General features: G+C 34.0%; 4 protein-coding genes across 5 annotated transcripts; 1 reads left to right on the top strand and 3 right to left on the bottom strand.

Annotated features, from left to right (window-relative positions):
- Nucleotides 1-246: 246 nt before the first annotated feature.
- Nucleotides 247-2,516, bottom strand: LOC17878473 (ubiquitin-conjugating enzyme E2 32). Of its 2 annotated transcripts, none has more exons than XM_023778636.1 (5): nt 2,359-2,516; nt 1,994-2,104; nt 1,804-1,888; nt 1,453-1,616; nt 247-943 (listed from the first exon to the last, which is right to left on the bottom strand). In XM_023778636.1, exons 1-5 carry the CDS (start codon nt 2,467-2,469, stop codon nt 518-520), a joined length of 897 nt encoding a protein of 298 aa, XP_023634404.1. In that variant the 5' UTR covers nt 2,470-2,516; the 3' UTR covers nt 247-517. The 2 variants fall into 2 exon arrangements, with proteins under 2 accessions (XP_023634404.1, XP_006284187.1); XM_006284125.2 differs by having other exon boundaries at nt 1,994-2,125; nt 2,359-2,514.
- A 3,871-nt stretch (nt 2,517-6,387) lies between these two features.
- On the bottom strand, nt 6,388-7,792 carry LOC17878524 (probable glucan endo-1,3-beta-glucosidase At4g16260). Its single transcript, XM_006283980.2, has 3 exons — nt 7,704-7,792; nt 7,125-7,608; nt 6,388-7,004 (listed from the first exon to the last, which is right to left on the bottom strand). The coding sequence occupies exons 1-3, from the start codon at nt 7,765-7,767 to the stop codon at nt 6,512-6,514; spliced, it is 1,041 nt and encodes a 346-aa protein (XP_006284042.1). The 5' UTR covers nt 7,768-7,792; the 3' UTR covers nt 6,388-6,511.
- A 996-nt stretch (nt 7,793-8,788) lies between these two features.
- Nucleotides 8,789-10,545, bottom strand: LOC17877877 (DNA-directed RNA polymerases II, IV and V subunit 9B). Its single transcript, XM_006284727.2, has 4 exons — nt 10,398-10,545; nt 10,055-10,130; nt 9,226-9,384; nt 8,789-9,042 (listed from the first exon to the last, which is right to left on the bottom strand). The coding sequence occupies exons 1-4, from the start codon at nt 10,424-10,426 to the stop codon at nt 8,962-8,964; spliced, it is 345 nt and encodes a 114-aa protein (XP_006284789.1). The 5' UTR covers nt 10,427-10,545; the 3' UTR covers nt 8,789-8,961.
- Nucleotides 10,546-11,667: 1,122 nt separating this feature from the next.
- Nucleotides 11,668-13,071, top strand: LOC17879841 (peroxidase 40). Its single transcript, XM_006285717.2, has 4 exons — nt 11,668-11,971; nt 12,086-12,277; nt 12,359-12,524; nt 12,612-13,071. The coding sequence occupies exons 1-4, from the start codon at nt 11,681-11,683 to the stop codon at nt 13,013-13,015; spliced, it is 1,053 nt and encodes a 350-aa protein (XP_006285779.1). The 5' UTR covers nt 11,668-11,680; the 3' UTR covers nt 13,016-13,071.
- Nucleotides 13,072-13,117: the final 46 nt, after the last annotated feature.

The following is a 13,117-nucleotide window of genomic DNA, read 5'->3' as shown; positions in this document are numbered from 1 at the left end:
GGGACAAGAGGGGCGATCGATATATGTGGACCTATGGTTGTGACTTGTGAGAGTCTCCCCAAAGACCAAGGGTGGTGTATCTATCTGAAGTGGGATTTGATAAAATCTTCTACCAACGTGTCCATATATTGCATCACTAACATTTCATCGATTGATCTTCCAAGTTTCTTTTTATATTAGAAATATATGAAGCGGCAATAATGTGGAATCTCAGTTACGGATAGATTTAGGTGTAGCCGCAAACCGTTATAAATGTTTATGCTACGTATCCAATTACTATCCATCATTTGTTTCGTATATATTACAAAAAAACAAGTATTGAGTTTGTGACGTTAAGTAGCTTTTGAAACCGTTCCGGTGCACATGAATAAGTGATGGCGCACACACATCACACATTGATCTAACACGAGTTTTTCAACACATGGATCAAATACCCTGCATAATTAATTCATTACTGATTTCCCTATTTCACAGTCGTATAGGCTTATATAAACACTTCCTGCTTCGCGTTCAGGGTTCACGATTCGTCCATAAACACAGCGGCATGACCACTTGATCTTACGAACTTCTTCAGCAGGAGAACCACAATCGCAATCGTGAGTCCAACCGCTGCCCACGTTAACAGCCTGTCATCACCCACTCTTTGAGCTGTCCTGACAACAGAGGTATGTTGCTCCTGCCGCCTCACCAAACCGTTTCTGCTATCTCCGTCTGTAACTTCTAATGCTGCATTCCCCCCTGGAAGAATAGTCTGAGCTGCCTCTTCAGCAATTTGATCAGCTACACTCTCTTCCGCCACAGTATCAGGTTCTGATATAACCGTTGCAGCATCCTGCGGCTTTGTTAGGGACTGACCATCTGAATCAGCCAAAGGCGTTTTGTTACATTCTTCAGGATTAGGTTTGGGCGCAGAGGGTATCTTGGTGAGCATATATTGATGTATCTGTATATATCAATCAAAAAGGCCATGGTCAAATATAACTTTTATGTCCGGATTGTAAATAAGCTATAGTTAACCGTGTCAAAAGTGTACATAGGTAGTACTATTTCAAAATTAAATGATATTCTTAACACTAGTTTTGGTTAATATATAATAATATTTCCAGCAATTGTATCTTTTCAAGTTACTAACTTTTAAAAATTCATTGCTATATGTTCATTTTGCTTCAAGATCAATTTCAGTAATTGTAGCATCTTAGGATCAATATCTAACAAAAATTTAATGAGAAATAGCATAACAATTTTGCATTCCAAAACCTAAACCCATTTAGGATGAAGAGCTCTCCATGTTGTTTATTCAAAAGAAAGTATATCCACATATCCAAATTATTGGTTCAATAATCAAAAGCATTATGGAAATGTAACCAGATTCATATCTCTCCATAGAAAAAATGTGCATAGTGGATCAAAATTCAAACATTGCTCTGAAGAAAGGATGATACAGTGGAGTACCTCATCAATTAGTTTTTGGCGCTCAGGAGAACCATATTTGGGTGGTGACTCTCGTGATTTAGTGGCTAGTGCACATCTCTCCTCCTTTGGATAATCTACTGAGCCTAGTGCTCCATTAGGCTTTGAAGGCATGAACGCAATGAGAGCCGTCAAAGCAGTCCGAACTACAAATAAGCAAGAACAAAAATCATGAATGGAAGTTGCTGATTATACTCAACCTCGTAAAGTGTTACTGTTCACATATAAAAAACTGATCGATTCGGTGTATGTTAAATTGTTTGGTTCAGTCTTTCATAACATGTTTGGAAATTGATAGCTGAAGAAGGTCACTTTAAAAGTTTATGACTTTACCACTCCATGATGGTTGCCAATGCTCAGGATGGTAATCAGAAATGCTCAAGCAAATCTTTGTATTGGTTTCAAAACGACCACTAGGCTGAAACAAGAGCAAAATCATTCGTGAGAAAGATATATAGCCCCCTTTAATTTTTGCTTTAAAGAACAGAAGACAGACAGGCTAAAGAAGAGAAAGAATCCTTACGGTCAATAACATGAATGCAGGAGGTTTGAAAGGATAGTCTGCAGGCAACTGAATCCTCCCATGATAAATCCCACCTTCAAATTCACTATCACTAGGACCTCGGATCGCGAACTGCCACTCAAATATATTCTCCTGAAGTTAGAACAGATAGAACCAACGTCAATAAACATACCATTGAAAGCATACCAAATTAGAAGAACAAAAACGTTGATCAAGTCTCGAGATGACCACAACTAGAAACAATATATGGAACTGATAGATACGAAACCCATAATTCAAATCGGGACACATAAGAAATTGAACCCTTAATTGAAAAAAAGAGAGGAGGAGGAAACGAGGATCGTGTTTTCGAAATATGTATGTACCTCGAGGGGAAGAGACATGAAATCATCAGAAGGATTAGCTTGCATCTCCTTAACCTCTTGCAAAATCCTCTTCACCGCCGGATTCTTCCGGTTGAATCTCTCATCCGCCATTGTTTATCACCGACCACCGCCAAATGTATGTTAACAAAAATAACTTAACTACCCAAATCCAATTAAGGAATAAATAAAATCTTTATTAGCCTCTCACAAATATCAATGGTTCACCACGTCATCGTCCTTCAAAATCTATTACGTGACAACCGTTGATTGGCCCTCTCAGTTTTTAATTGCCACGTCATCTGCGATCATTCGTTTTTCACATATTTAACAGGCCTTAATCCAGAAACACTAAGCCCATCAAACAAATTTTAATAAAATCTAACATCTGAGCATTTGATAATTTTTAATTAACAATAACAAATCTCAAATAGGAGAACATAAAAGTATTCATAATAAATGAACATCAATTATGCAATTAACTTTTTTTTTATTCAAATTTTGTAGATATTTTTGAAAAAGATAGTCATATAAGATATTATAAAGGAATCCCAAAATAAATTAGGCAGAGATTTATTTTCATCTTTTTATTCATTATTTCTAATCATATTTTGAGATTTAATTACTTGTTTATTACAAAAACAAATCATATGGTTTTTTTGTAAGAATTTTCTAAAATGTTATAGAAAATGTTTATTTAAGAGTTCGATTTGGCATATTGTCTGAAAAAACTATATGAAAATGAACAAAGTTGAGAAATACGACTATCTTGACTGAATTACAACAAAAGATTATCAAAATAAAACTATAGAATAAATATATTATGTATAAACGTATTTTAGAATCGTAATAAAAAATGGTAATTTTAATATTTTGATCTCCTACATTATCAAGTGATTTCCTAAATATAGATAGTAGTGACACTAGAGTGGATTATTAAAAAAAAATATATACTCAAATTGCCAATGATCCCAAATGATATTTTGTACAGAAAAACATCATGATGAGACCGATGATCTTGAACATTTGTATCACCTAAAGATAGTTTTTGGTATTCAATTTAATATTTTAAATCAAGCTATTGTTCATTGAGGTAAAAAAAAATATTGGCAAATTGAATTCCATACATGATATAAAATTATATGTTTAGAATTGACGATCATATATTGGCAACTCACATATGAAATGGCTAGATGATTTATATAGGCAAATGAAGGGAGTGTGGGAGTATGAGTTTAAAGATCAATCGATGCCTTGACAATGAGGCGTCGGAGCAATGTGTGTGATACGCATGATTCAGCGTCTAGAGCGTTAAAGGGGTTTTTAGCTTTATGAGATCTCTTTTTGTCTCTCTTTCTCTGGTCTTTAGGGTTTTTGGTGAAGTTTTATGAAAACGAAGCTGTAAAACAAATGAAGGGAGTATGGGGTCGTTTTCAATTTTCGTACAGTGTAAATGTGAGTTTTTTAATAGGAAGATAGAAAAAATAGGTCTGGAACGGCTTGGATTTAAGAATGTACAAAATATTCGGCAATTGTTTATGTTTTTAGTTCACATCATTAAAATCTAATAATTTCCTACAAAAAAATTTGATAATTAAAATCCAATAATTAATCTCCTCTGACATAGTGACATAACAAAACAGTTAACTAATTTGTTTTCTTACGTTAATCTAATTCAAAGCAAATTAATAATGAGTTGCTATGTATAGAAATTTATAGATAAAAGTTGTCTGATATTGTACAATATAGTCGACCTCGATAAGATGAACAAAATTTCCTTATCTTTACAACCCTTCAACTTTGGATAAAGTTAGAAGCTAGCAAACTGGTAAATATACATTAGAGTATACTGTAAAAGTTAATTTGGCATTGTGTGATACCATATTTACATACAGTAAAATCGCTATAAACTAATACTCGATAAATTAATAATCTCGATAAATTAATAAATTTCTCCGGTCCCGGTTCCAAGTTGGGACCATTGTAATTTTAGACACATTTCGATAAAAAAATAAAATGAGAATTTTTTGTAAATCTTTTATAAATATATGGTCTCATCAATATTATAAATTAATAATTAGGTTAAATTTTCAAAATATATTTATATATAGGCACATTACTTTTTGTTAGAGTTTATTTCTAATATTTTACTATAAAAAAATGTTAGCATTCTCTTTCAAGATAAAATAATAATTTTTTTTTTTTGTAATTAATTATATAAAATACTAATTATCATGATTAAATCTTATTTTTTAAATATTCTTTTGAAAAATCTTTCCAAATTAGGAAAAATCTCTATAAATTAATAATTATCGATAAATTAATTTTTTATAGATTAATAAATTTTTATGGTCCTAATATTATTAATTTATAGAGGTTAGTCTAAGTATTCACAGTAAGAAAGATGTGGAATATTCTAGAAGCATGCACTAAAGCAAACGTGTTAGTTCTTCTCCGGACTGCGAGTCAATCCCTCTTGAAGCAGATTAAATATTAGAGTAAAAACTAAAAACTATTAATTATACATGTAACGTGTTAGTTCTTCTCCTTAGGCATGACCAAAAGCTAACCTTAACCGTATTTTTAATCGTAACCGGATCGTTTATCAATCGTAACCGGATAAAACGGTTAAAAAATATAAACATCAACCGTACAAGCAAATTAGTTACGGTTAAAAAAATACTAACCGTTAATTAACCGTAATTGTAATAAACTGTCAGTTAACCGTACGATTAAACGTTCGGTTAACCACACATTTAAATCCTTAAAATAAATTATATTATAACGATATACAATAGAAAAACAACAAATGTTTGGATAAAATTTTAACCTTATTAAAAGCAATACAACAAATTGAACCCGTAAGTATTCAGTATTCATTTATGTTAACAAAAATAACTTACCTACCCAAATCCAATTAAGGACTCTTTATTAGCCTCTCACATGGTTCACCACGTCATCGTCCTTCAAAATCTATTACGTGACAACCGTTGATTGGCGCTCTCAGTTTTAAATTGTCACGTCATCTACGAATACTCGTTTTTCACGTATTTAACGGGCCTTAATCCAGAAACACTAATTAAGCCCATCAAACAAATTTTAATAAAATCTAACATCTGAGCATTTGATAAATTTTTATTAACAAACAAAAAAACTCAAATAGGAGAAATTAAAAGTAATCATGATAAATTCGACCAAAAAAAAGTAATCATGATAAATGAACATCAATTATGCAATTGACTATATATTTTTTTATTCAAATTTTATAGATATTTTTGAAAAATATAGTCATATAAGATATTTTGAAGGAATCCCAAAATTAATTAGTCAGAGATTTATTTTCATCTTTTTATTTATTATTTCTAATCATATTTTGAGATTTAATTACTTGTTTATTACAAAAACAAACCATATGGTTTTTCTGTAAGAATTTTCTAAAAGGTTATAGAATTTTTTTTTTAAGAGTTCGATTTAGCATATTGTCTGAAAAAACTATATGAAAATGAATAAAGTTGAGAAATACGACTATCTTGACTAAATTACAACAAAAATTTAACAAAATAAAACTATAGACTAAATATATTATGTAAAAACATATTTTAGAATTGTAATAAAAAATGATAATTTTAATATTTTGATCTCCTACATTATCAAGTGATCTCTAAATATAGATAGTGGTGATCTCTAAATTACTTGACTTGACTAATGATAGTGGTGACACTAGAGTGGATTAATAAAAATATATATATACTCAAATTGCCAATGATCCCAAATGATATTTTGTACATAAAAAAACATCATGATGAGACCGATGGTGTTGAACATTTGTATCACCTAAAAATAGTTTTTGGTATTCAATTTAATATTTCAAATCAAGCTATTGTTCATTGAGTAAAAAAAAAAATATTGACAAATTGAATTCCGTACGTGATACAAAATTATTTTTTCAGAATTGACGATCATATGTTGGCAACTCACGTAAGAAATGGCTAAATGATTTATATACGGAAGGTCTTATTTTAAAAATAGACATTTGTTCAAACGTATGATTATGTAACTTTATTTCTTATTTGGAATTATTATGTATGGGAATATGGGATTATCTCTCCCAAACATTGATATAAATCTCAGATGAGCTTACATATAATAATATTCATTACTCAACCGCCGTACCAGCTCTCACGGCGGAGAACGTGATAGGAAACTTCGGCTGTTTATTAGGGAAAAACAAACCAAAGTTCTTCTCAATCTCAGGACTCTTCTGATTCTCATCAAACATAGCGAACAAATACGTCTCCACTCCTCTTCCTGGTCTCTTCGGCGTTCCTCTGTTCTCTCTCACTCGGGCCGCAAGATTCGTGTAATACGCACGAGCGTTGTCGAAACTCGCCGCGTTTCCTCCGTTCGAAGGCCATCCGCTCTCGGAAACAACCACGGGAATAGATCCGCCGCCTGATCGCTCTACAGCGGAGTAAACTACGTCAAGCAAAGCGTCAAAGAGGTTTTGGTAGCCGCGAGAGCCGTCCCATACGACGACGGAAGGTGAAGTGAAGAGAGCGTAAGATAGAGATATGTCTCGTGGATTGCCTACGTAGCTGAAGTAAGGATAGATGTTGGCAAGTAACGCTGAGTTTGTACTCGTTAGAAACCTACGTAAGAGGAAAATGATTAAGAAACTTAGAAAAGTAACTATTAGAAATCAATATTTATCAAATAAAAAAAAAACTATAAGAAAATTATTTATTAAAGAGTTAAGTGAATATATTTACCCGATGATGGGATCAGTATACCACCTAACGTCACCACGAAACTCTCCGGAGGAAGGAGGGAAAGAGTTACCAATCAAGGTCATATCAATGGCCGTAGACACTTTAATACGATCTTGAAGATTAGCACCTCTTAGAGCATCGTAAACGTTACGCATGGCAGGGAGCACAAGATCTCCACCGTTCCCGGGAGAGACCTCGTTACCGACGGAGATGTACTTGAAGCTAACGGCGGGGTAATAGTTAAGGACGTTGTTTTGGAGCCAAGACCTAGCGGAAGAAGGGTTAGTGAGTGAACGGAGATCGGAGTTTGGAACGCCGACGATGACTTCGATGCCGGAGTTTTTGAGAGCGTTTAAAGCGGCTTGGTTTGGGTCGTAGAGTCTAACACGTCGTATGTTTTTTTCTCTGAAGAGAGCGATTGTGTCTGAATGTGAAGGAAGGTTGTTCCCCATCATTCCATAGCATACACCTACTGGTTCTCCACCTGTAATCATCATAAAAACATAACTTAGTTTACAATCTATAAGTTAAAATGAGAATATATATCTAAGAGAATCATGTAGGATTAAAGAAGGATACTTGTCGGATTGAAGATGGATGTGAAGAGAGCAACAAGGAGAAGTAATGGGGTTATTTGTGACATCTTGAACAGTTTTAGATTTAGTGTTGTCGTGTTTTAGCATTTTGTCTAATTGGATTTGTTCTTTATATACTAATTAACTTCGGTACGTACGTAACTTTTTTTAATCTATTTAGATGGATGCGTATAGGTTGTGTTATAGTATATATATATTAAAAAATTGAGTGACAAGTATATTTGTTTATTAAACCAAATTGTATTATTCATTAGTCAAGTCAAGTAATTGAGTACATAGCGTTAGTTTGAGTGCAAATATATGGTCAATTTATCAATCTATGCAATTGGGTAGAGAAATATATTTTTCTAACTCAGAGAAATTAAGACATTGCTTATGTTTTCTAAACATTGACAAAATCAACATAACTATAAGTGTTCTGTTTTAATTTATTTGGCTATAATTGATTACTAACAAGACATATCTACTTCGTAAAACAACTTCACCCACAAAAATATAACATTTGATGATATTTTGTTTTTACGTGTAAACAACGTCTAACTAGTGAAATGTATAGCATCTCCTACTCGCTGGCCAACAAAAGGATAAGGTCCTAATCAGTGTCATTGAATCTAGTATAATTCCACTCATGAGTTAAATTACGGATTATTTGACTTTGTGGTGGAACAAGTTGGCTATTTAGCTACCTCATATATGATTACAAAAAAAAAAAAGAAAGAGAAACTTCAAACTATGATAATGTTACTACTTCAAATTGTGGATATTATATTTGAAAGCAGCCCTAATCATCAAAATCGGGTAGTATATAACATCATTAATCTTGAACATAACACTTCAAATTAAATAATCCTTAGATTAACAATATTGATTAAGTAAACACAACATTATAGTAATAATTTTATGTGGAAGATTAGATATGTGAATCTTAAGTATATAATATCACACGTTATTGCAAAGTTAGAGCAGCCGGCGGCTTAGACTAATCTGACGATTTCAAGTTTCCACGTATCCATGGATAACGACGAATTTTTGAATCAGTCCCCCAGATACCAATGAATTTATAATTAGTGCCAATTAAAAATCGAAATGATCATAAAAGACCCTGAAAGTTCAATAACCCGAGAACATTCCCAACAGTGATCATATTTGTACACATAAAACTCCAAATTCAATGTATGAACCTCTTAAAGAGGAGCTCAATAACACGTTGCATTTGACCAAAAATGTAATCTTCGATAGGTTTATTCTCTCCAGCGATGACTACAGTTCGGGTTGCAGCATACGAAAAACAGAGTCATTCCTTCCTCCCCTCTAGCCGTGGCCTGCAAATTCAATGATACACACAAGCTATATAAAAACTGAACCGCCAGATATGGAGTGAAGAAGTAGCATGACCATATTAAAGTTAAAGAAAGATATATCTTTGATTTTTGAGTTATATCAGAGAATGAAGTTATGTTTTCTTGATGAGGGTTTAATGATTAGGCTTTAAGATAATGATTTACCTGGAAGAAGACAGCTTCACCGTGTTGACACTTGGCACAACGCACGGCCTTGGTACGTGGAAGAGTAGGGTCGGAAGCGACGTCGGATAGGATCTGAGTCTGTTCACTTACAGAGTGATGAACCTCGTTTCTGTAAACACAGTTGTTATCCGCTGCTTCCTGCAAAACCAAATGCTCAGAAAGAAAATAAACTTCAAGATCTTGTAAATTTCGTAGCAACAGGAGTACAGGACAGTAACCTAGCTAAGCTAACAGTATGTTGATAACTAATTCAGTTAGCAAGTCCGGTCTTAAGCTTCACAGATTCATATGTGATCTCTTGGTTCTCAGAAGCTAACAAAGGCTTAATGATTTGTATCAACAAACGGAACACAAAAGACTCAAGACGTAGTTAAGAAGTTGCATAACAAGAAAAGCTTAGCCATTGTTGAAACTCAAAACACCTTTAAAAACAGTAATAAGTTGCATAACAAGTCGTCTAAACGCTTTTCGAGTTTGCATTTGTTCAGAAGTTCACAAGGAACACTACCACTGAGAAGCATCATCTTGACCAATCAGGTTCATGATCTAAAAGAAAAGGAAAATAAGCTGGATTGTGGATCTAAACTCGTTAAATTCTTACATTATACTCTTAACTGAATAAGACATTACAAAGAGTAAACATCAGTTTGATCAAAAGCTTAAAATAAATCTCCACAAGTGAACAACTTCAAAGTCTATAAGTTTCATCCCCGGCTTTGTTTCAAGACGATTCAACACCACATTGGATCATAAAACACTATGGAACCCTAATTTAATCAAAGAAGGCATATTAAACCCAAGTTCTTACCTGATGATCACAGTTACGACAAGCGTAGAGTAGAATCGACTGCTCCTTGTCTTCCTTCGGATATAGAATGTTATTACTGCATATTCCAATAAACAAAATCAAAATAGAGAAGAACAAAATTGGAACTTTAATCGAATTTGACTAACTTTAGCAAAACCACCAAAAACTAAAACTTTCGATGAATTTTCAGAAATGTATGGACTTATACGAACTGGGTGCAATACAAAATTCAAGATTGAACAAAGATATGATGATTTGAGAAGATTAGTAGTATAAAAGGAAGCTGAACAGATTCGTTTTTACTTTACCAAAAAAAAAAAGAGAACAGATTCGTGTATTTTACCATTCGCGACAAAACTTCATAGTACTCATCTTCGCAGAACCTTTCTTTAGATGAAGAGTTTTTGAACGCTTCTTGATTTCTAACACCTCTCAGCTCAGTGTCTTTGGCGGGATCTTTCGTTCACTCGGACAAGAGAGAGAGAGAGAGAGGTCAAGGTCTTCTAGTAAAAGACGACTGTGTAGTGGCAATCAGATGTAATTTCATAAACTTTCTCGAGCATTTACGCAGCATTTGGTTAAAAGCCCATGGACCGGCCCATAGACGATTAACTACGATTTTGATTTTACATATGGATTTTATGAAATCGTAGCCGGGGGTAAACAAAAAGAGAAATACGAAGAGGACAAGACGAAATAAATTTGACCCTTTCTTCATTGAAGTGTAATGTACTTTTTTTTTTTTTTTTTAATTCTGACATGAACAACCACATGCATATGAGATATCCCCATGCACCTTATATCATCATTCTGTAATTATTTCGTCCATATAATTACTATTCCAATAGAAAATGAAATAAAATATGCATAATTAAACTCATCATTACCTCATTTAGATTCCAACTATTGAATTGGTCTCTCTTTTAAAGTTTTTAACTACTCTTGACTCTACAGTGGACACCGACACATCTCTCTCTCTATCTGTTTAGCTTGTAGCAGCAACATGGTTTATTTGTGTTCTCCTTTTCATTCATTATATTACAGTTTACAACTTTTTTGTTCCTTTATTTATTTATTTGTAATTTTTAATAAAGTTATAACATACAAAAGACGAAAAAAATAAATGAAAGAATAAAAGAGAGCCACCTTTTGCAAATTTGATTTCAATTTTATCTCAAATGATGACTTATGTCTATTGCATGAAAACAACAACAACAAAAGAAACATAATTCAAGGTTTTTATTGAGTTATACTACATACTGATCATGCATAGATTAGATTGTATATATTATGCAAATTCGTAGTCCTATATCAATTTTTATTACCATAACATCTCAATGTTGCATTTATTTTTTGTATGCATTAATTGACGTATATATGAACAAATTTGACGAGTACATAATATGTAATTGGGTTGTTGAAGTGCACATGCAGTCATGCAGTCACACATACATACATACACTGTACATAACAATATGTACGTGTTATGAATTATGAATATGTGTATAGTTGGGTTGTTTCTATAAATATGGACACATATACACTAGCTTTTTTAAAAATAGTACCAACTCCATTGAATGTTAAGAACTTAGCTAGAAGATAGTGGAGAGATCATATAACGACAATATGAAGAAGCTCTTGATCAACATGTTCCTTGTGCTTTCCTCTGTTATGCCACTTCTCTCATTCTCGGAGGCTAATCCAACCAACTTCAGCGAGACTTGCGAAGACGGAAGTGGAGAAACCGGTTCCAGTTTTGGTATAGGGTTTGGTTTGGTTCTTGATTTCGGTTTGTACCGTAACAGCTGCCCGGAAGCAGAGTCTATCGTCTACTCGTGGGTCGAAACAGCCGTCTCACAGGATCCAAGAATGGCTGCTTCTCTTCTCCGTCTTCATTTCCACGACTGTTTTGTCAATGCAAGTCTCTATCTCATCTTAATTTCTTTTTAATGGTATTTTACATACCACTGAACCAGGAAAGTATGAATTCTAGTGTGAGTGTGTATTTTTGACTTACATCATGCATTGCAGGGATGTGATGCTTCGGTGTTGTTGGATGACACGGAAGGGCTAGTTGGTGAAAAAACCGCGCCTCCTAATCTAAATTCTCTCCGAGGATTCGAAGTGATCGATTCGATAAAGTCTGATCTTGAATCAGTATGTCCAGAGACCGTCTCATGCGCAGACATTCTTGCCATGGCCGCTAGAGATTCAGTTGTTGTGGTACATATTTTCAGCCTTACTAATCAATGAACTCCATTTAAAACGTTTTTGGTTAATTACTTATAAATTGGGTTCTTGAAGTCGGGCGGACCAAGCTGGGAGGTGGAAGTAGGAAGAAAAGATAGTAGAACAGCGAGCAAACAGGCAGCAACAACTGGATTGCCCTCACCAAACTCAACTGTACCAACTCTCATCTCTAATTTCCAAAAGCTCGGTCTTTCGCAAACCGACATGGTTGCTCTTTCTGGTATACATTCTTCTTTTTCTTTATAACCTAGACTAACCGTTTTGGAAGAAACACAAGATAATGAAACTTAACCATGATGCAAATCAGGTGGACATACATTGGGAAAGGCACGTTGCACTTCCTTTACAGCTCGATTGCTGCCGCTACAAACTGGAGAACCGGCTAACCATGGAGATAACCTTGACTTCCTCGAGTCACTACAGCAGCTGTGCTCAACTGTGGACCGCTCTGTAGCTATCACTCAGCTTGACTTGGTGACGCCATCAACATTTGACAACCAGTACTATGTTAACCTCCTCTCAGGGGAGGGATTGCTTCCATCAGACCAAGCTTTGGCAGTTCAGGACCCAGGAACGAGGGCAATTGTTGAAACTTACGCAGCGGATCAGTCGGTTTTCTTTGAGGATTTTAAGACTGCTATGGTAAAAATGGGAGGGATAACTGGTGGTAGTAATAGCGAGATTAGGAGGAATTGTAGAATGATTAACTAAAAATAATTGGAAGGAACCATATATATTCCTAGTCCAGACTTATTGACATCTATATAAAAATTAACGAAGACTACATAGGACTCTGGTCTTACGAAATATATA

The sequence above is a fragment of the Capsella rubella genome, unplaced genomic scaffold, assembly GCF_000375325.1.
Source record: "Capsella rubella cultivar Monte Gargano unplaced genomic scaffold, Caprub1_0 scaffold_7, whole genome shotgun sequence".
Classification (NCBI taxonomy): domain Eukaryota; kingdom Viridiplantae; phylum Streptophyta; class Magnoliopsida; order Brassicales; family Brassicaceae; genus Capsella; species Capsella rubella.
The sequence above is the reverse complement of the archived record's forward strand: the minus strand, read 5'-3'. Positions and strand labels throughout refer to the sequence as shown.